Genomic DNA, 23,795 nt, shown 5'->3' with positions numbered 1-23,795 from the left:
CATTTTTGCTTGGGCTGGAGGAGGGTCTCTCTGTTGATCAGTGGCAGTGACTAACATTGAGCAGCTTCCCTGCCCCCCCGTAGAGGTGGTTACTGACTTGAAACTGTAGTTTTATTTTCCCTTTTGGGTCTATTCCTGCTTCTTTCCAGCCCCTGCTATCAAGCACGCTTTAACGTACTTTAGCGCGGAGTTGCCACTAGAGCAGCATCGGTTAAACAAGGTTAAACCTAGGAACCTAAACAATTTACACCTACACTAAAAAGTGCAGCACTTGTTCCAAATAGCTTTTTCTTCTCAAAAAGCTCAGCACTTGTCTTATAAGCATATCCCTTGTCTTATAAGCATTCTCTTTGCAGGTCAAGCACTCCTATATTATACAAATCTCTCACTAGCAAAACCCCCCAAGAGTGCCCACTTCCCTGTTAAGCCCACTACTTTTCTGTCTCATACCAACTCATAATTCTTTCTAGCATGTCGAAGGGTCAGATGCTGGCGTCCTATCCTGCCCAGTTGGTGAATCTGGGAATTCTGAGACAATGTTACAATTGTCTCATGTACACGGACAACCCTCTCCTCCTCCCACGTAACACTAACACTTGTGAGAGATGCAGCTATTTAGCCAGACTGGAGGCTGAGCTCTCTCAACTCAGGACTGGCAAGACCAGGCAGGAGGAGAAGGCAACTACACACACCACAATACCAGTTTCACATAACTCAACCACACCACTGAATCAAACACATAAACACACTAAGACATACTCGGAGGCTCTGAGTAAAAATTTACCTAAACAGCAGAGGCCTCCAAAGCAGACACCCAAGCAACTGCAAACTCAATACACCACACAAACAACACATAAACAACAAAATCAGTGTGCAAAGCAGTCACTGCCCTTAAGGCCAAATAGAACACCAAACATACTTGTCATAGGTGACTCCATAGTCAGACACACTGATGTCCCGCTCACCAGACTGAGTAAGGAGAAGGTCACAGTAAGCTGCCTGTCGGGCGCTAGAATCCGCCACATAACACAAGCACTCAGGTCTCTCAACAGCAGGTACAGGTACGACTCAGTCATTGTCCACGCTGGTGTCAACGACCTGAGACGTACCTCCTTGGACTACATGAAAAGAGACATTGAGGAGCTCTCTGATTATGTAGCCCAGGCAAGTATGACCCTGACCTTGAGCAGTATCCTACCTTCACCTAGAATGATGCCACAATACAGTGATAAGATGATCAGCTTTAATAATTGGCTTAAATTCTGGTGTCATTCAAAGGGGATCAATGTCTGTCTGCCTGGGATGACATGCTGGACAAGCCACGCTGCCAAGGGCGTCTTGCACCTGTCACCCTAGGCTTCCGGATATTGGCAAAGGCTCTTGCCACCCCATAGTGCCTTTTTAGGCAAGGCTCAAATTCTAAACCTACCACCCTAGAACACAAAAAGTAAAAAACTAAGGGTAATGCTGCTCAATGCCAGAAGTCTCAATCTCAAGATGCACGCACTCGAGGCCCTTCTCAGTATGGAGAACATCGATGTCTGTGCTGCGACAGAAACCTGGTTCAAGGCTCCTGAGAGCACCCCAGCACTAGCAGGTTTCACCTCATATCATGCGTTCCGGCCCCAAAATCCGGACAACACCAAGAAAGGAGGGTGTCCATATTCATAAAGGACACCCACACCTCAAGGTTGGTGGCAACGCGATGCATCGGAGACCATCCAGGTGCAATTAACCATAGGCAAGACTGCTCTGCAATTTGTAGCATGTTACAGGCCACCCTCTCAAACTCAGGAACCTCACATGGCCTTCCTGAAAACAATGGAGGGATAAATGTATCTCCAAACACCATCATACTAGGTGACTTCAACTACCCTAATATAGACTGGGAACACTACTCAAGCCCAAACACTCTAGCCCAAAGGTTCCTGGAGTTCATAAACTCAAATGCCATGGAACAACTAGTCACCATCCCCACAAGAGGAGAAAACATACTTGATCTCATCATCACGAACATGGGATCAAAATGTTCAACACCGAAGTATACCCCTCACTGGTGAGATCAGATCATAAACTAATCTCGCTGGAGGTCCTCATCCCGCCCCACCTGAAATAAAAAGACCACAGTGAAAAACTTCTCAAAAGCCGACTTCACACTTCTAAAACTAATGTGGTCTCCTTTAAGGCCCCTGAGCCAGTGGTAAACATTACTCAAACCGCTGAATCACTTACAAATGCCTTCTACCAGCACCTACAGGACTGCATGGATCAGGCAATCCCAAACAAAACTAAGACTCTTTGTACCAAAGGCAAGCGTCCAGTCTGGTGGACCCCAGCCATAAACAAGCTCTACAACAAAAGGAGGAAGCTACTACAAGATAGAGCAAAATCCTTGAAAGGTAAGACACCTTTGATCATTATAAGTAAAAACTAAGAGCTCTCATAAAATCATCCAAGGCAAATTTTGAGAGAAAAATCACCAAGGACTCAAAAGACAATCATAAGGCCTTCTTTAGCTATGTTAGAAACCTAGGAGGAAACTCCCAGATATGCTCAGAATTAGTTCAAAATGATGTGAAGATTACTGAACCTACACACATTGCCAACATACTGGCTGACAGGTTCAGTGCAAACTTCTCCAAAAGGAGCGATATCTATACCAGAGGATTGTAGCCCCAAACATCTCCAACACCCAGGTGAGAACTGCTCTCTCCAAAGCAAAAAACACAGCATCCATGGGACCGGATGGTGTCCCCGGCTGTGTGCTCCACGAACTCAATAAGGAATTAAACCCGCAGTTAGGACAGCTGTTTAATCTTAGCCTCACCTCAGGATACGTACCCAAGGAGTGGCGCATGGCGACTGTGGTCCCACTTCACAAGGGCGGTGCCTCCACCGACCCTGGAAATTACCGTCCCATTAGCTTGACAAGCCTTATCTGCAAAGCCATGGAGAGGATCATAATGGAACTCATAAATAAAGACATAGGGAACTTGCAGACTTTGGATCCAACCCAGTTTGGCTTTGTCAAAGGCAGATCATGCCTTTTAAACTTGGTTGACTTTTTCAAGACAGTCACCAAGGCCATTGATGAGAGAAAGGCAGTCCATACAGCCTACCTTGACCTGGCAAAGGCCTTGACACAATACCCCACTCAGGTATCATCGAAAAACTCATCAGCTTGAATGTAAACCCATACATCACAAGATGGGTTGCAAACTGGCTAAGTGACAGAACCCACAGGGTCAGAGTTGCTGGAGCCATGTCAGACTCAAGCCTGACACAAGTGGTGTCCCACAGGGATCAGTCCTGGGTCCACTCTTGTTCGGCATCTACTTTTCTGAAGTACAAGCAAACAGAGGAGGGTTATGGCGGACAAAGTTTGCAGATGACTGCAAACTGGCGCGATAGTCGAAAACGCATCTGACACAGATATCCTTCAGAAGGGCCTCACAGAAGCGGATAACTGGTGCCAGAGCCATGGCCTAAAGTTAAATGCCAAGAAATGCATAGTCATACCCTTCGGGAAAAACAAGGTTACCCTAGCTACCATATAGGTGGCAATCCACTGAGCACAGAAGAAGTCATCGGGGATCTGGGGACCCAGGTTGACAGTAGCCTTTCGTTTGACACTCATGTTGCTAAAGTAGTTAGGAAAACCTTCTACATTGCCCACCTGATCATGAAGGGATTCACATCTAGATCAAGGGAGGTCATCGTCCCCTGTACTCATCACTCATTAGACCTATGATGGAGTACAATGCCCCATTCGAATGTATCTGACCCGACACCTGCAGCAGCTGGAAAGGCCCCAAAAGTTCCTCACCAAAAGGATAAAGGGTCTCAAAAATATGTCTTATGCTGCCCGACTGAAAGAACTCCAGCTCTATTCAGTCTCATACCGCTTGCTCAGAGGTGACCTGTGCCTGACATATAAGGCCATGTCAAACCCTGATTTGATGAATATGCTTCACCTCAAAAATCTAGATCCCTCAGAACCACAAGGGCGGAGACTTAAACCTTGACACGGTTATTAATAGAACGTGCTGGAGGGACAGATTCATCACCCAGAGACTCCCTATGCTGTGGAACAAAATCCCGGTACATGTGAGGCAGAGCACCTCCCTGGCCTTGTTCAAGAGGAATCTTGACCAATGGATGGGGGATCGCAGATATACCCCAGGGATTACTTCAGTGTCACTGCTTGACAGAGGCACAGCAAAATAATAGGCATAGTTTTATTCAAACTAAAGGGGTGGCGAAAGCCAAATAACTATGGGCTAGGCTTATAAATGCCCTTGGGCAGATAGCCTAGTACGAACCTATGAACCTAAGTAATGTATACATAGTTTTTATAACAAGGAATTTTTTAAGGACAAAGTCCCTTTAGGAAGCTAATTGGGTGATGTCACTGATTGTTTAGGTATTTAAGGGGAAAATGTATAAACTGTTTTAGATTCTGATGAAATCCCTATTTTAAGGGAAGAAAGCACTCAATCTGGTCTTGTGGAATTTACATTTAATAAACGTGAAGTGTTCGTGGATCTGGCTGCAGCAGTGTATTTTACATTTTTCTAGTTGTTTTTGGTACACTGTTCCTGACTCGTTTTTTTGTAATAGTAAGTATTCTTTAGATGGAAATGTGTCTTAATTTCTGACATCTAGCCCTTTACAGTACATTTGTTATTAAGTTCTCCCTGCTGAAAGTGCAAGAAGCTTACCTGTAAGTGCTGAAGCTCTGAAAAATGAAGTACAACTTCATTAAAAATATAAAAACTGTCAAAAGTCACTACAGGAAACTTAGGGGAGCTTCACCTGCTGCATTCCCACCTCTGCTACTTGTATATAGTAAGAGTTTCTTTTCCTCTGATATATGTGTGTGTGTGTGTGTGTGTGTGTGTGTGTGTGTGTGTGTGTGTGTGTTTTAGGGGGGTATTCTGAGATGCTGCTGTCTTGGAAATAACTCTACATTCACTTTGTTTGCATTTGCAGTCTGCATCTTCCTACGGTCATAGTTACAGTCCTCTGCATATTGGCAGGGACACCTCCCCAAAAATATTATCTAGATCATGGGCTTGGGATAGACATTCTAGCTAGTCTTCTAGATATAGTAAAGATAGAAGGAGAGGATTGTGTAACAGGTCAACATTAACCTACAGCAGCATTGTGTCAGTCTTTCCTGGGTTGTGCTTCATCTGATTTGTGTCATCCACTGAAGAATCCAATCCGGACCGCCTTCCAAGGTATAAAGTCAGGCCCAGACTTCTGAGTAAAGAAGTCCAGTGTTACCATTATCGTCATCATGCAATTGAAAAGAAATGCTTCTGTGTCAGATGACCTCCCTGAGGGGGCAAGCTATATAACTGTGGACAAACCATAAATGCCAAGATGTTGAGCCTATGGCTCTTCATACTCCAGTATGTGACTCCTGTTTAAATGAATCCCTGAGACCACCTACTTTGAATTATCCAAGTGGTAAGAAGCAAAACAGTTGTGAGTGGTGCTAGAAAGACTGCAGCACATTTTTTTTTTTATTTAGGATGCAGTGGTAAACTGTGTCAGAAGAAGCCAATAGAACAAAAAGTACCAGGATAGAACCTTTTGATCTTGAGTTTAAGTAGGTCAGTAAGAACCATAATGGAGGTTGGTTGTATCAGTACTGTACTTTGGTCTAAAGCCAAGCTGGCAATGGCTCTAAAAGGTCATAAGATATTAAATAAGAACGTATTTACATGGAAAACACTTTCTCAGTAAGCAGTCCTATAAAAGGAAAGATGGAGAGTGGTTGGCAATTTTCCAGAGGGCTCAGAACCCAGTATGAGTTCTTGAAAATTGTATAGTTAATGTCTACTTTAATTTGGATAGGAAAACGTGTGGTACTATTCAGTCTGATAAGATCTAGCAAGCCTTGTTGGGCCGGCATCCAATCCACAGTAGGAAGAGCACAATGATGAAGCTCCATTCATGAACACCTCACAATTGATATAACCAAACTCTGCCTTGCAAAAATTGGGGTATCAGCAAAAAGCATATCACAATTCATCATCAAATCATTATGGGGAAAGGTCTGTCTGATCTTTTGCAACCTTTTTTTATAGAAAGGCTTGTGACTTCCTTATGTTTTGATGATGAAAAAAATTGCAAGTGATAAATGCGTATGGGCTGCACAGCCTGTTCTTTGTTCTGTAGCTGGATGATTAGTTACAGCAGAATCTCACTAGATAGATGATGCCTTCTTACAGTTTCTTTTCGGAATGCTAATGATCATTCAGACTGAATTTGTCTCACAGACCCATACTCCACCATCTGTGCTGCAACCATTGACCCACTCTCCACATCATCCAAAGCTCAGGTTCAAACCAGGACTCTTGGTATGTGATAGACATGAGGCATCAGTGACATAAATCACAGCCATGTTGGAGGCAGTTGAAAGCAGTTCTAGGCCATCTGCATTTCCCCATTGATCTTTTCCAATATGGACATTGGTATGCCACTACTGATATGCTGTAGATCCTGGCATTTGATTAGTTCATTATTGGGTGGTGCCATCAGTGAGAGACCGCGTCTGAATTGAACTAGATAATGTCTGATTTTTTTATTTATGTTATTTATTTGAAGTTTGTTTGCTAGGATGGTCCATTGGGTCGAGAAGAGCCCATTTTCAATGGAGTCCTGGGGAGAAAAGCACCATAAAGGCAACATAACATAATAAAAAAAGTTATAGTAATATAATAAAAAGAAGTACAGGTAAAAAAACATGGTATTTGAAGATACAATTTAATAAAATGCTTAAACAAAGTTCTAGAAACTATAAGTAAATATTTACAAATATGCTAGTTCCTACCACTGCATAAAACAGAACTTGAAAGAACCATAAGTCTATATTTACAAATATATTTGTATGTTCTGAGGAAATATAGCAGTAGGGGCAAGGGATAAATAGGTTACAGGACCAAGCGAGAGATGAGCAGAGTGGGAAAAGTTTGGAGAAGGAGAGAGTAAAGAAGGAGGTAGAGAGGTAGATAGTTTGGAGTGGGGTGGAAAGAGAGGGAGAGAGGGTGAAAAATAAGGTGAGTTACTAAGGGAGTTCATGTAGGATTCATGAGACAGACTCCACCTAGTAAGTCCCTGATTTCCAGATTAAGTTGAAATGCCAGTTCCAAAGTATCCATATATATGGGTAGCAGTGGTAACTACCTGAGTAAATCCAAAACTGTCTAAAAGATTGAGAAATTCCAAAGAGAACTTACTTAGCATTTTGTTGAATTCATGCTCTAAAATCAACCTAGAAAAGCCATTGAAGAACTCGTGGATGACCTTAAATAGGAAATCTATAGGCTGGTATAGAGTAACTGCAAGGCAGCCAGATGCATGGTAAAGAGGGTGGACTCTTCACTTCAGGTTTGCACTACGGACCTGTTAAAAGATGTAAGCATTGCCATCATTCACCTAGCTGAAGTGTAACACAGACGTAAAACATATTGTTAACCCACTGTTACTGTTATAGTGTCTAGGGCTGTGCATAACTCTGAGACCTGGAGGAATGGATGCTACTAAACATCACACAAAGTCATCTGACCAGGCCACCGTGTTAAAACACCAGCAAAAAAATGCTTAGAGCAAGCCCACAACCACACTTAGCTTGTTTGTGATTGCTGTAGCATCACACAGCACTGATTTAGTGAAGACTGCAAGGAAGCAGATCCTGCTTTTAATGCCACAGATAGTGACTTTTCTTCTGAAGTACTACCAGCACCCTGAGAGAGAGAGAGTCTGGGGTGACTGCTTGACTGCTTAGGCAGTGACTGCTGACCCCCCTTCCCTTCCTGCTTGCTAGGCTTAGGGACATACTAGCACCATACTAGCACCATCAATCCTCTTTGTAAATTTTTGTAACTAGCCTAGTTGTTAAGATGAAAGTGTCTGCAAAAGCTGAGCTGTATGGACAAAGGGAAGTCTGGAAGTCTGGTGGTGATATAGTGATAGGAATAAATGTGAAGAATAGAATTTACTTGCAAATATTATCCACAGACAATATTATCCAGGCGCAGCAACAATGCTTACCCTTCAAAAAATTCAAAAATATTAAATGAATGATCTGCAGTATCTGCAGTGGCTTGAACTGCGATTACTAAACTGACAGTGGCTAGAGTAGTATGATGTAGTGTAGCATGTGGTATAAAACATGGTATAAGAAGAATGGTAAGTAAAAAATGAACCCAGATGGGCTGCTCTGAAGTCTAGTATAAGGAGCCCACACTTCAAACCTTCATACAAAAAGGTGCTCAGCTCTTGTAGTAAAGTCTGCTGATTTCATTTGTAGTTTTAAGAACTTTTGAAAACAAAAAGAATAATATAGTTGGCTCATTCTTACTAAAAACATCACCCAATCAATAGATCAACGTAACAGAAGCAGAGGAACATTTTTATTTACATTGTTGCTTGAGTGATTAGGCATCCATCAAAGGATAAAAAGTGTCTTAAATACAATGAGAAAAATGTGTTTATTATGAGCAGCGAATGAGTATTCCCACAACATTTTGTAAATCAGCTGCAGTGTAGCAGAATGGGAATTATGCTAAAACATACTGCAAATAGTAATAACATTTTGGGGGTGTCACGGTTTTGATAAAAACCTTTCCGTGATTATTTAGTAAATACTGCAGAAACTAGCATAGACAGCCTTTGTAAGACAAGAGGCCACAAAAAAGGTAAGGGCTTGAACTGTCCCTCAATTTACAAGTAGCATCCATAGGAGGAAAGCTTTTCCTTACAAAAAGCAGAGTCCACAGTAAATTACTGATACTGCTAACATTTTTTTCTGCAGCAGCATAAAGACCTAAGGGATAACTACAGATGCTGCACCCAGTTTTGCCAGTCCACCACCAGCCTCCACAAAAGAAATGCTGCCATTCATACACGTGAGCAGTCAAATCTAGGAAGATTACCCCCCCCCCCAAGTGTGCTGTCCCAGGCAATGTAGAACAATGGCTCAAAACCTTCAATTTTGGTTTTCCTTCAAAGTAGATCTTAGCGCAGTAGGAGCATGCCGCAGCAGCAGTCATGTCGTTAACGTCCTAGTGGAGAACTATAAAAAGGGGAAGAATCTAAGTATGGCTATGGCATGGATTGACTGCAAAAAAGCATTTGATAGTATCCCACATTTATGGATAAAAGAGTACTTAAAAATGTATAAGATACACCCTAAACTGACTTCTTTACAGTGACAGACCACTTTACGATTAAACCATGATCAAGGGATAAACATTCAAAAGGGGATATTCCAGAGTGACTTTCTGTCACTGCTGCTATTCTGTCTTGCCCTTAACCCATTAAGCTGTCTACTTAGCAGCTTATGCAATGGCTATAATTTGGCTCCTAGAAAACAAGAAAGTGTAAAGGCTTGCCATCTTCTCTTCGTCGATGATTTAAAACTGTATAGCTTATCAGATGAGGAACTGAAAGCACAAGTGCAAATTGTCAATTCTTTTTCCGATGATCTAAGAATGTCATTTGGTCTTGATAAATGTGCAAAAGCAACCTTTAAAGCAGGAAAACTGCAGCAGAAAGAAAGCATCACTTTGGAACAAGAATATGATTTAAAAGAACTTGAGCAAAAGGGAGTGTATAAATATTTGGGAATTGATGAAGGATCAACAATAAACCATGAACAAATCTGAATAAAATTTAGTAAAGAATACTTTAGAAGACCTAAATTAACCATGAAAACAGCATTGACTTCTAGGAACAAAATCCAAGCTATAAATCAATTTTTCTTCCTGTCCTAACTTACAGTTTTGACGTGATTGACTGGGCCCAAAACGTGTTGGATAGATTAGACAGGAAAACAAGACAGATGCTTCATGCTCGCCAGATAATTTATAAAATTCTGTGCATACCAAGATTATATATTCCCTGTTCTGAAGGAGATATGGGCCTCCTTGAAATTGATTACATGTATAGATCTGCAATCGTGGGATTGCACACACATCTGCTGACCTCACAAGACCCAAACGTAGTGAAAGTTTTTGAAACATGAGGGGAATAAATCTAAGATGACTGCTCTGCTTAATCTAGCAGAAGCATATCGGCGTCGAGCAGGAATGGAAATCAAACCACAAGTAGATAAAAATCAGGTAGCAATTGAATGTGCCAAAAAACAAAAGCAAGAATATAAGGTGAAAGACCAGATGAGAAGGGAAGAAATGTGAAAAATGCATAAATATAGTTGCAAGTATATAAAACTTCTAGAAGAACCTCATGTTGATCAGGATCGAACACAAGAATGGTTAAGGAGAGCCAAATTCAAATCTAGAGATGAAAGGTTAATGTTGATGGCCCAAGATAGTGGGCTACATACATGCTGGTTTACAAAGTCCATTGAACATGTGGGAGAAACAGACAAATGTAGGTTTTGTAAAACAGAATTGGAAACAGTTGCACACCTCATTGCTGGTTGTGACATACTAATGGCAAAAGGACTGTATACTGAAAGGCATAATAATGTGGTAAGACTGTTGCACTGGGGATTGTGCAAACATTATAGTACTGAAGTGGCTGAAAATGACTGGAAACATGAGCCACAAACACTCCTTACTTTAATATTCCACAAGTAAAAAAGTGATGATAGGTTAGCGCTTTCGCAGTTACCTGCTTCTTCATATCTTAATACAAAGTAACACTCCATAAAATCATTTAAATACTCTAGACAACCAATAAAAACAACATAGCTAATGAGGCAGACTTCTCTTCTTAAGAACAGGTTTAAATGATTTTATGGAGTGTTACTTTGTATTAAGGTCTGAAGAAGCAGGTAACTGCGAAAGCACTAACCTATCATCACTTTTTTACTTGTGGAATATTAAAGTATAAAACTCACTCAGCATCTTGACTTCCTTTTTTGGAGCATTTATGGACTTTTGGGCTTGTCTGGTACCAGAGCAATCATTTCCTTTACTTTTATTGTCAGTTTTGTTTGTCTATTGGTACCATGGCTGAGAGTTTTGAGTCAAATGAAGGAAGGTTCGAATGAAAAATGCAGAATGGTATGGAACCATCAAGAAGGACTTATACTAAACAGAGACTCAGCACCACTGTGTCTGCTAACCCACTTATGTGTGTTACTTTTAATGATGAAGATATAGCAGATGTGAGTATAGACTATAATGAAATGGCTATGTTTAAAAAAGCTCTGAAAGAGTTAGAAGACAAGTTGTACAAATATAAACATTTATTGTGGCAGCGATACCATTTTGAAGCTGCCATACACTATAAAATTATTCCAAGAGGGCTTTGAGTGCTCAAGATGCCCTCGTATGGTGATAGCCTACCTGAACTGCTTAAGAGATGCTAAGTTCTGAATTTACAGTTGAGCTTGGACCATATGGTACTTATGAATGATTATTTTCTCTCTGAAGAGGTCACTCTGGCAAAATTCATAGGTTCATAGGTTAGTACTGAGCTAACTGCCGTTGCAAGCCATTTTAAGCCTAGCCAATTATCCCTTGTGAGACTCAAACCCTGCACCCTGTGTTTGTAAGGCAAACACCTTAACCATTAGGCCACCCTCCCATTGATATTTTAACTCTTTATCTATCTAACTCCTTTAAGGGAGAAACATGTGGGCAATTGCTCGATGAGCTTTTACTAAATGTTTCCTTTTACGAAAGGAAGCTTGAAAAAGAGAAAATCAAGAAACTACGGAGAGATTACGCTGATTTCCGAGACGGCAACGTATTCTCTTGGCCGAGGAGCAATGCACCAGTAGAGGAAGCAGGAGAAGGTGTAACTACGGTTACCGACAAGAGGGAAGCCTAACATTGAGGCAGCAGAAGCCAGCACGTCGCTAGTGTCTAAGCAATTAGCTGCCATGAAAGATAAGCGCACAGGGCTTACAATCTTGGCTCATGCACAAACAGTGGATGCGCTACTTTCAAAGGATTCACTCATAGTAAAGGGAGTACAAAACAGTGCCTTTAATGCTGGAGAACAGATCTTGCAAGATCTCAACTACAGTAAGCAACACACAGATGGGCTAGGTGTTCCTTTGACCTTAGCCAACGAAACGAGTGCTGAAGGAGAAGTAAGTACTGGAAATTGTGTAAATGCTAATACAGAAGCATTTATTCCTGACACGCCTATGAATGACAACAGTAGTGTTATGTGTGATAATATGAATGAGCCGTTAAACTCCATAAATGACATATTTTCTGAGACCAATGTAGTAGAAGGTTCTAACTTTTGTGGTAGTGTTAAAACAACTGTCCCAGTTTCGGATGCACTAGTAGAACCTGTAGTGCGACTGAAAGTACTTAACAGACTGGAGGTAGAGGCAGTACTGGACACGAATAATTTAAACAACAGACTCTCCAGCTTTTTTAGAACAAGCATTACCCATAAGACAGGAAAAACGAGCAGGGAGATTGCGCAGTCGCAAGAGAGAGATGAGACTGAAAACAGACCCTTCAGTCCAACTGAGGAGTCAAACTGTAACAGGCGCTTCAACAAGGAATCGCAGATAAATAATTTAGTTTTTAATTTATCTTCAATTGAATTCAGTGATGAGCAAATGTCAGTACTAAATAAAGGGCTGTCTTTTATACCTGCAACTAAATTGGATTTAATAGAGACCATAATAGAACTGAAGGTGTTTGCTCGGAACACTACGCTTAAAAGTATTTTATTTGAATGATGGCATTACTGTTAATTATTTTTGTGTTTTTAAAAAACCTAGGACGCTTACGCCTGACAATTCTCCGGCTTTGGAAGCTTTTGTCAAAATCTGTGAAGATGATATAAGGAAGTTTTTATGAGAATAGTAAACTTGGTTATTTTAATCTGTCTTTTAAAGAACATGAGGCTTTAAATTTGTTAATGAGGGCTGACCACCTGATAAGACCGGCAGATAAAAGAGGGGGCATTGTTGTTTTTGATAGACTGGATTATCTTAACAAAATGCGTGAAATGTTATTTGTTGATACTATGTAGTTTTACAGAAATATCAGATCAATGGTATTATAAATAGATTAATTTTCTTTGTATATGATTTGTTAATGACAGACCAAATAGATTACTCTCTCTATACATACTTTTCTGTGGAACATTCTACCATACCAGTTGTCTGTAGGTTACCTAAGGTACACAAAAATCCTTTGAATCCTTCGTTTAAACGGATAGTATCGGGGAGAGGTTGGCTTACTGAACCTCTGTTAATATATGTCGAGAAACAACTTAGATGTATTTTAGATACAGTAGGAACTGTATTGAGAGATGGTAAGCAATTTCTAGAACGATTTTATATCTGAGCTAAAGACCGAGATGAGCCAACTATTAAAGACGTGTTATTTGTTACGTTAGATGTAAACTCTTTATTTACAGTTATTCCTAATGAAGAAGGAATAGAAAACATAAGACAGTTTTTGGTTAAAGAAAACACATATGGTAACATGAAAATCAATTTGATTTGTGCCCTACTGGAACTGATTTTAGAAAACAATGTATTCCTATTTGAATCTGACTATTTTCTTCAGATAGTAGGAGTAGCTATGGACACAGCATCTGCAAATTTGCATGCCATTTTAGTACTTGCATAGTGGGAGAGAGTTTGTTTTCAGTAAAGATGTAGTTAAGCAGAACGTGACTTTCTACAAACGTTTTGTGGACGACATCTTTTTTATTTGGCATGGCAGTATGGAAAGTCGAAGAGTTTGTATCGTATTTAGAAAGTAGTACCACTTATCTATCATTTAGCATGCAATATTCTAGGGAAAGTATTAGCTTTCTTGACACTATGATAAATAAAAGCATGCTTAGGGAATCTCTCTACTAAGCAACATAGGAAGAAATGTAGAAGAAATAATATTTTGCACAAATCCAGTATGCACCCAAGACACACTACCAGGAATGTAGTGTTTAATCAAGTACTTAGATGCAAGAGATTGTACACAGATACAGATTCACTACACTACAAGAAGCTCTTAATACACTTAAGATTGATCTTATGGACAGAGGCTACAAAGGAAAGGAGATGGACAGTGCCATAGAAAAGATGGACACAATGGATAGTAATAAGGTGAAAACTTACTTCTCAGAATCCACTCCAATAGTGGATGAAGGACCCGTAGTTAAAGCGGTTAGGTCAGGTAACAGGATATGTCTTACGTATTCTGGAGGAGTGAATAAAGTCTGTGACATTATTAAGCATAATTGGCCTATTCTGTTAACAGATGAAAGCATTTGTAAGATAATAGAATCAGAACCTAGATTTTGTTTCAAGAATTGTAAAAATTTTGAAACAACAACTCTGTTATAAACATGATAGGCATCGTATACACACTATATCACAAAGTATTGTTACTTATTGTTGCAGAACGTGCAACGCATGCCCTAACATTTGGACAGCCCATACGGTTATACATCTAGTCACAAAGAAATGTATAGACGTTTCATTTTATGCAGATTGTTGTACAAGAAATATAGTGTATATGGCTAGATGCTTAGTTTGTGAATGTTATCTATATTGGTAAAACAAATTGTATGTTAAAGGAAAGGGTATTAGAACTTCTTAATGACATATGTAATAAGAAATGTACCAATGCATTAGCCAAACATGTAATGGACCATAGTTTTAAGTTCTTAGTTTTACAAAAGATGCATGATGGTTTAAGAGAAGGCGATCTGTCCAATGAAACAGAATGTATGGAATTAAGATGGATCATTGATTTTAAAGCATATGCCCCTCCTGGTCTTAATAGGGCTGTGTCTAAAACCTGTTCTTAAGAAGAGAGGTCTGCCTCATTAACTATGTTGTTTTTTATTGGTTATCTAGAGTATTTAATGATTTTATGGAGTGTTACTTTGTATTAAGGTCTGTAGAAGCAGGTAACTGCGAAAGCCCTAACCTATCATCACTTTTTTATTTGTGGAATATTAAAGTATAAAACTCACTCTCAGCATCTTGACTTCCTTTTTTGGAGTATAAGTGCAGTTTTTCCTTTGGCAAATACCAAGGAGACAGTTTGTTGAAAAACACTTTCTGCGACCATGAGCTGTCCACCCCCCCCCCACACACACACACACTATTGTGCAGCTGTGGTGTTAATATATGTAAGTCAGGAGAATGTAGTGTGGATTGTACAACTGCAAAAAAGTGGCTTTCAACAGACAGTTATTGTGGTTTTGCCAATAAAAGAAAAATTTGCTTTGATGGGATCATCACAAACTTGTCTAGATTAAAGTGTCAAACTTTAAGTCTCCTGATGTAGTCCTGCAGTGTATGTGTGTGTGAGTGAGGGGGGGTCAACATTCAGTCAGCAATGTTCCCACAGTGTTAGACCACGACACAAGGGGGAGCTTATTATTCATGCAGAAATGCTCCCACAGTGTTGGGCAATGACTCGTGTGCATTTTTACTTGTACAAGGGGGTGCTTATTATTCATGCAGAAATGCTCCCACAGTGTTGGGCAATGACTCGTGTGCATTTTTACTTGTGCATCTCTGTCCTGGTTACAGCGCACTTGTTTAGTTGACAGTCATCCTTAACTCTTTTTGTTGCTACTCTGTTTTCAGCCTTCTCCTGCTAGTTGTCAGATAATGCAGTGGACTGGGTTGGCTTCCTCTCCAGGTTTGACTTGTCATTGGCTGCACTGTTCCACCTTCAACTGTTAGCTCCTTTAGTCCCAGCTCACTGATCAGTCCCGGGTAGTTGGCGTCATAGTCACAGCATTATTCATTTGTGGCAATGCTGTAGCTGTTTCAGTATATATTTTGAGTATTTTATCTCTCTAGTGGTTTTCAGACATTGTAAGAGGAAGTTATCTATGTGTCATAATTAATGTGTTAAGCTTCTCTCCAAACACAGTTGTCGTAATGGTTAAGGCCTTCACCTCACACGCACAAGGTACAGGGTTCGATCCTGACCTCCTGACAATACCTTTCTGGAATTTGCATGTTCTCCCTGTGTCTCTATTAGGTTTCTCCACCTCCTAAAAAAAATATGCTGGGTGTTTCTAGCTAAAACTCTGTGAAGAATGGAGTTGTGGGTAGCAGAGAGACTTGATGCCTATCTGGGAAAGAGTTGTATAGATTAACTGCTTTAGATGTCATCAGTAGTGTGCAGTAAGTATCCTCTAGATAGAACACAGCTCACAGGTTGCAGATCATTCTAGATTCAGCCACTTATAGTAAAAATTTTCTCTAGGTAATTTGGCCTTGTTAACAGATGGTTCCAAAAAGTGGACATGGGTATTTGCCGGTGCTAAGTGGGTTGAGGTTCTCTGTGCCCAACATAAAGTCCATCAGCCCTGGGTCAATAAGCTACTGGCCAACAAGTGTCCAGTTGCCTAACTTGGGTTACCTGTGATAGCTATGTTGAGTTCAAGTGGGATGTAAAACCAATCAGCCTACCAAACAGGAAATAAGGATGCTACACTCTGTACTACTTCACTGACAAGATGCAGCTTGGAAGTGGATAACATGATGGTAAAGAGAAGGCTGGACATCCTCTGTATCCATGAAGCAAGATGAAAGGGTCAGTGCAGTAAAGCCACTTGGCTTGGGATCCAGTGTCTACTACTCAGGGAGAGGACTAGCTGGAAGTGGTGTGGGAATTGTGGTAAGGGTGGAGCTTCACAAGACAATAAGTGCTGTCGTCAGAAAGATTCATGCCAGTCAGACTCCATTGTAAAGGTAGGTCAGTATTCATAATTTTAGCCAATGACCCACAACAGGGTTGGGATAGCAAGTACATTCAGGTGGCATTGGCAGTGCATACTAGATAAAGGAGGACAATATGAGCTGGTGTGGACAATGGACCTTATGCTCATATTAGGACAGATGGAATAGGATATGAGAACTGCCTAGGTCCACATGGGTAAGGTAACTGGAGTAAAAGATAGCCCATTCTAGACTTCTGTCAGACAAATAGCTTGATGATAGCCAACTCATGGTTTAGCAAGAAAGAGTCCTAAGATCATAAAAGAGTGACTAACATGCAACTCTGATAGACTTCCTCCTAGTAAGGAAAAGGCATTGGGGTAAAATCGATTGCAAAGTCATCCCCAGTGAAGCAGTTGGCCTACAGCGTAAACTACTGTTTGCCACAATCAGTTGTAAGCAGTGGTCAGAGAAGGCTCTAAGGTCGACAAAGACCAGGCTGAAGACCTGGAAGCTGACTGGTGATATAGCATTAGAGTTCAAGGAAATACGAAGGGCTTTAGCACCTCAAGGAGAAGAGAAAATTAGTGGAGTTGAAGAGGAATGGAGCATGTTTGAGGGTTATAGAACAAATATGCAGCCGAGACAGGTATGGAAATAAGCTACATAAGGAAAGCTGGTGGTGGAATGCAGAAGTTAAGGGAATCATCAAAAATAAGAATGAGTGCAGGAAAAACTGGGAAATAAAATAGACCAGGCTAAGAAGGAATACTGGTTGGCTAACAAAGAGTCTAAGAGAGTAGTTGTAGTAAAAAAACAAGGCATCGGAGTCACTTTACCGACTTCTGGAAAAGTGACTCAGCTGATGACCCCAAAGTATCTCTATCAGATTGCAAGGCAAAGACAGAAAGATATAGAAGATGGTCATTAGACACGCTTCATAAGGTATGCCATCAACATGTGTTCACCAGTTCTCAGGACATCAAAGGTAGATGGAAAGGATTCTTCCAGCAACTTCTGAATGGAGAAAACCCCACAGAAGCTGTACTGCCCCAGACACAGGCTATAGTGAAGAGCCCACATTAGAAGAAGCAAGAACAGAACTAAGGAAAATGAAGTCTGGGAAAGCAGCAGGCTTAGATGAGATTACAGCATGTATGATTGATTTTGGGTGAGTTAGGGGATAAATGGTTCCAGAGGCTATTCAAAGCAATAGAGACTGCAGAATAAGCATTCTAGTGCCAGTGTACAAGAACAAAGCGGGTCATTCACAACTGTGGGCAGTATAGAGGTATTGAACTCCTTTCGCACTGTATGAAAGTGCTGAAGAGTGTGAGTTATTAAAACAATGCATAGTAGTAGAAAGTAAGATGGGAGATGATCAATTTGGATTCAGGTGAGGACACAGCGCAACTGACCCAATGTTTGCAGTGGGATAGACAGCTGAGAAGAAGCTAGAGATAAGGAAAGAGTCCATTTGAGAATTCCTAGACCTGGAAAAAGTATATGATATGACAGGGTCCCAAAAAAGCTGCTTTGGGCAGTCCTCTGATGGTTCAAAGTACCAGAAACTTTGGTAGAACTGGTGCAGGCTATGTGCAAGGATCCAATGACACCAGTACGAACAGTGTTCAGACTGACAGAGGCATTTCTTATTGGGGAGTGGGCATATATTTGGGTTCATCTTTCAACTCAGTACTGTTCATACTGGTGGTGGACTTCATTAGCAAACAAGTCAGTGGAGACGGATCAACAACGATGCTCTGTGCAGCCAATATGGCATTATAGACAGACTGAAAAAGAACTTCAGCAAATGAAAAGGGAATGAAATGCAAAACTGAAGGCACACAGCATAAATCTGAGTACAGATAAGACAGTTGTAAAGGCAGCAAATGGGAAAATCAGAAGAAGCTGAGAATTTGATAGGACAGACAAAGAGATGAGGACATTATAGTGGTAGCCCGAGTAGTTCAGTTGCTGAGAAGGTCAGAACAGATTATGGTAGTTCTGGCACACATGCAGGAAAGCTGAAGACAATCCAATGAAGAATATTTTAGACAGGAGGAAGGCAAAAGGAAATGAGGGCATCCAGCAAAGAGATGGATGGACTGTATGAGAGAAGACCTTGTGACATTAAGATTTGACTGTCAAAGAAGTTAGGATGAGAAGGTGACAGTTAATGCAACACCCTCACCCCATACAGAACATGGAAAAAGAAATTTTGAGGTTTCATGATGATGACTCTGATCTCCAAGCAGTAAAGTCTGCAGTAACTCAAGGGTTTGTTCTCTGCCATACTTTATCTTATAACCCCTTTTCAGTACCCTTTATAATATTAGTATGTGCTGTTCTGTTGCTGATAAACGTGGTCATCTGGACTTCTCATAGGACCAGAGTACTGAAACATGAGGTACTGCTTTCTGTAGGCGGCTGAAAGAGGTACTCCATAAAGAAGCAGAATATAAATGCAGTTGCAGAATTGTTTAATTTACAGATAACTCTGTATTTGAATGTGATCTTCTTTTTTGTCTTAACAGTATTGCGCATTCTGTAATTATTTATATTTGTAAACCTATTGCTGTTAATGTGAGTGTGCTTGTTGTCATTGCTTTTTTTTTTAAATGGGATGTGATTAAAAAAGTGTCCTGGAAGTCTGCTAAGTTATCCTAAAGCTATGAAATTAAATAAATGATATCCTTGTACCAGTGCAGGTATCAAGACACCACTGTTTTCTTACTAAATAGATAATGTGATCACTCAGGAGTTGAAGCAAACTGGCTGTGACAGGCATTACATGTCATCTTTCACTGTGGCCCATGATGTTACAGTTGTGCCAACATAGGGTGGATGCACCCCCCCTACAAGCTCAGGATTTTCTGTGAGGAACAGACCAAAATGCAGTGCAAGGAAGGATTATTCCAAGAGCAGACAAATTGAGGAGGGCCTCCCCATAGAATCGTACTGTAATGCAGTGCTGTGTGCAGAGCTGGCAGAAGTGGCAGAGCTTCGGATGGTGTTTTGCTAGTCCTGCAACCAGAATATACATCTGAAGATTAGTTGCTGTACTGCGTACATCACATTGTTACTGAAAAAAGTACATCCCATTTTAAAACGTATGCGGTAGCTTTTAGCCAGCTTTATGTAACAGCAGTACACTTTTACTTTAACAAGGTTTTCATAAAAAAATTGTTACAATCTCTACAGGTATCCCAGGACCTACCCTTTCTTCATCCTAGTGAGACCAGTGTACTGAACAGAGTTTGCAAGCTTGGGACAGACTACATTCGTTTCTCTGAGTTTATTGAGCAGTATACGGGACATGTTCAACAGCAGGTAATGCTGTTTTTCTTAATTTTTCATTCTGCTACTGTGTTTTGCTCAATTAGCAACTATAGATGTATATGATGAACCATCAAGTTTGTTAAATCGAGTAATGGTTTGTAAAAACAATATGCTTTCTGTGTACATATTTATTCTGTTTGTGTATGCTTTCTGTGTACATATTTATTCTGTTTCCCATTTTTATGCTTCATCACAGACATATTGGAGTGGCTTTGATATTTTTTTGATTTCGGTATCTATTTGCCTTTTGGCTCAGGTCATGGCTGAAAACAGTCCCTGGAACAGCTTGCCTACCTGGTTGGTGAGCAGAATAAACGTGAAAAAGTAAAATTAAGTAGCTATGGGACAAAATTTATATACCTTACAGCAGGAAAGTATCATTGAAACTGTCTGACTGTCCTTTTGGGTGCAGTCTCTAAAAAAAAAAAATAGGTATTTAGCTATCAGACATCGTGATAACTTACTGAATCAAGTTAACTTTATTCTCAAAGCTGGTAAAAGTTAAATTATGTAGACAAATTATTTCTTGTTAATTTTCATTGTAATATGGTAGTCATCCTGCACATATGACATCTTTAATCCATGAAAACATAACTGCTGTACTGTGTGTGTATGTAGTAATAATAATAATATAGGAAATCATTTGTTTAGCAATTTGCATGTTATTGAATTGAATGTATGGTTTATTTCTGCAAATGCAGTTATGTTGATGAATAAGCTAAATCAGTGAAGTGCTGTTTAACACGTAAGTAAACTGCTAAGTTACTTTCTCTGCTAAGAGATGGCATGAGCTGTGGTTTTGCTGAGATTATGAGACTGGGATGAGGGCATTTGCCCCTGTTGTGTAATCTGACAGTTAGTATATTTAAAGTTTCAGTGTTGCGGGAATACAGAAGGTTTGCGCCCCTGCCAAAACTGTTTTCAGTGATTCCATACATGATTGTTTTAGTGGCTGCTTTTCAGTTTGATGGAGTGCATTTTGATGTGTTGAAATATCTGTGTAGGGCAAAATAATAATGTAAATACCCGTGTAGGGCAAAATAATAATGTAAATACTCCTTGTATGCGAGTGTATCATTCACTTATTGTTTATTCACTTGTATTTCAGTGCTTAGAAAAATGTGTTTAAGACACAAACCATCGCAAATCATCCTGTCCCCAAAAGAAAACCTAATAGTTTCCTTTTGTACTTGTTCAAGCACTTACCCTGCCAAATCTGCAGAACCTCTACTCAAATGCAATATGTGATCAGAGAAGAAACCTACATAGTATTATTTTGTAATTACTCGCACAACAAATTTACCAGAATTAGAAATGCACCTGACAAACCAACTAATGTATGCTTCACCACAACCCCTTAATTAAATATACTAACTCCAGGGGCAGATATCTGCAACCAAAGTGAAATATATGCACTGTTTTGTTGTAGCTGACAATGAGTCAGTAGTTGATAAATGCAGCAGTTGATAAATCCAGCAAAGTCTACTTGATGAAAGCAGTTCTCGACAAAGTCTGACTGGGCAAAAACCCTTTTGGTGAAAAAGCTCCACAGTAAAACTGCATGTAATATATGTTATCAATAATTTTTGATGTATATAATTCACAAATAAGTAAGCAGAGATTTGCATACATTTAATGCAATACTAACAAAAATTAAATACAAAAAGAACAGTTTATATGCTAAAACATCTTAAGGGTTAATAGGGAGTTGCAAAAAGTAAAGTATTAATATAGTATTCAGATAGATGGGTCAGATGGGAAGAAATAGTAGTAGTTAAAGATGACGCTTAAGGTATGTAAAGGAGGAAAGTTAGTGGCACAGGTATTTTGACAGTGGTGTGATTGTCAGAGTGAAAGGTATCAATTGTGGTTAGTAAAACATATATAGATGGAAGAAGATATACTAATGTGGGTAACATAATGTGGGAGTTGAAGTTACAGGCAGAAATGGTTTATGGAGGAGATAATAACCAGTGGAGCAAGAAAGGCTGTCCCAAATTTGTATAGGTTTGTTTTATTTAAGTAAGGTTTTGAATGTATATAGATTTTGTGTCTAATTTTAAGTAAATGAGGATTGAGTTTGAGTTTTGAAATGAGTCTCCAAAAGTTTTGTATGACTTGGTAGTTTGTTGCTGAAGCAGAGGTCTGTAGTTGAATGATGGCATTTGTTAGGAGAATATACGTGGCTGTATGTGGTGATTAATTGTGAGTAGCTACACTGGGTAGGAAATTTGAACCAGTTTAGTTATTTTTATGCCAGACAGTGATGAGTTTTATATGCAAGACTGCTTGCAGATTTGCTATTTTGTTATAGCAGGCTGCCAGTTGAGTTTTATAGGTGGTGGTAATATTTGTGCATATTGGGGAGGCATAGAGTAGTGATGAAAGATAGGCTGATTTGAAGATATATCTGGTAATATCTGTCAAGTAGTGTTTGACATTGTAGAGTGATCCTAGTTTTTAGTGGATTTTTTTTTTTTTTGCTAAAGTGAAATAGGTGATGGTTAAACTTGAGATTGTCATTAGCAATGACTCGGAGAAATTTCATCTGACTTAAGTTTCTTTTATAGTGCTGTTACATGTAGTAATATGAAATGTGTGTGTCTGACTTGGGTATTGTTTGGGGGAGACTGAATTATGTCTTAGAAAGTCTAAGCTTCCTCTCATTGCCCTTGGACTGTTGGGTCATTTCTTGTAATTTAGTTATGGATGAGGTGGAGCAGATGACGGAGGAATCGTCAGCATATTGTACGAGGTTGGACAGTTTAGTAGTGGTATGAAGTTTGTTTTAGAAGATGATAAATAGAAGGGGACCAGTATTGATCATTGAGGAATTCCAGCAGAGACCGGCTGAAATTGAGAGATCCTTTTGCCAGTTAACTGCTTGCTGACGATTGATAGGTGGCTGTGGAATAGAGCCGGATCCAGCACAAGGCAACTTAGGTAGTTGCCTTGGACATATGTTGTCTGGGGTCTCCCGCTTCTCTATGAAAATCAAAACAAAACAAAAAAAAAACATATGGAATCCTTCTACACAGTAGACATTAGGACCTTAGGAACTTCCTTTCCGTAAGCCCCAGAAACTTGGTCATTAGGACTTTGTCCTAATGTCACTAAATGTTGGCGATTTAGAAGCTGGCAACATCATGCAGATACAGTAATACAGTAGCAAGTTATACAGAGAAACAGGCTTGGGGGAGGGGATATATTCAGAGCACATATTCGTTCTGGTGAGTGCACATATGGGAGGGGGTCTGCGTGTGAGTGAGAGGGAGAGCGAGGGATTAGAAATAACAACACACTGAGACAAGCAGCTGCTCTGAGTTCGTTGTTTCTGTGACTGCACATCACGTCTGCCAGCGAGTGGTGCAGCTATAACAATGAAAAACAATGTGCTTCTATCAGAAGGCTTATTGATAACATTCAGAACTAAACTACCTTTTGCAATACTGGACATTCCTGTGTGGTAAATTAAGGGTACTTTCACATGATGCATTTGACTTTTAACCCCTCAAGAATGGCTTTACATGCTGTAGTGCCTAATTGCCTTATCTTGCCCCTGCCACAGACAGCATTGTAAGTGGTTTCAGAATAAGCAGTAATTAGTAGTGGTAAAAGGATTTTTGGTTTTATTACCATGAGAGACTCCAGTGAGCTATCTTAGACACCGCTATTGATGTTGCTACTGCCACTATGGTTTGAAATAGATGACGAAAAATAAAATGGCAGCCATAGATTCATCTGCTGGGGTGGGGGATGCTGATCCATTTTCCTGCCTAGGGCCCACCTGGACAGGGGG

General features: G+C 40.1%; 1 protein-coding gene across 2 annotated transcripts in view; it reads left to right on the top strand.

Annotated features, from left to right (window-relative positions):
• TUBGCP4 (tubulin gamma complex associated protein 4) overlaps positions 1 to 23,795 on the top strand; it is a 944,163-nt gene that overhangs the window by 50,204 nt on the left and 870,164 nt on the right. For both annotated transcript variants that reach the window (XM_044077538.1, XM_044077537.1), the window contains exon 2: positions 19,859 to 19,987. In XM_044077538.1, the coding sequence (XP_043933473.1) occupies positions 19,859 to 19,987 (129 nt within the window). The remainder of the gene's footprint in view (positions 1 to 19,858; positions 19,988 to 23,795) is intronic.

The sequence above is a fragment of the Protopterus annectens genome, chromosome 7.part0 (assembly GCF_019279795.1).
Source record: "Protopterus annectens isolate FY-2018-M chromosome 7.part0, PAN1.0, whole genome shotgun sequence".
NCBI lineage: Eukaryota > Metazoa > Chordata > Ceratodontiformes > Protopteridae > Protopterus > Protopterus annectens.
Note: the sequence above shows the minus strand (reverse complement) of the source record. Positions and strands in the feature narration are given on the sequence as shown.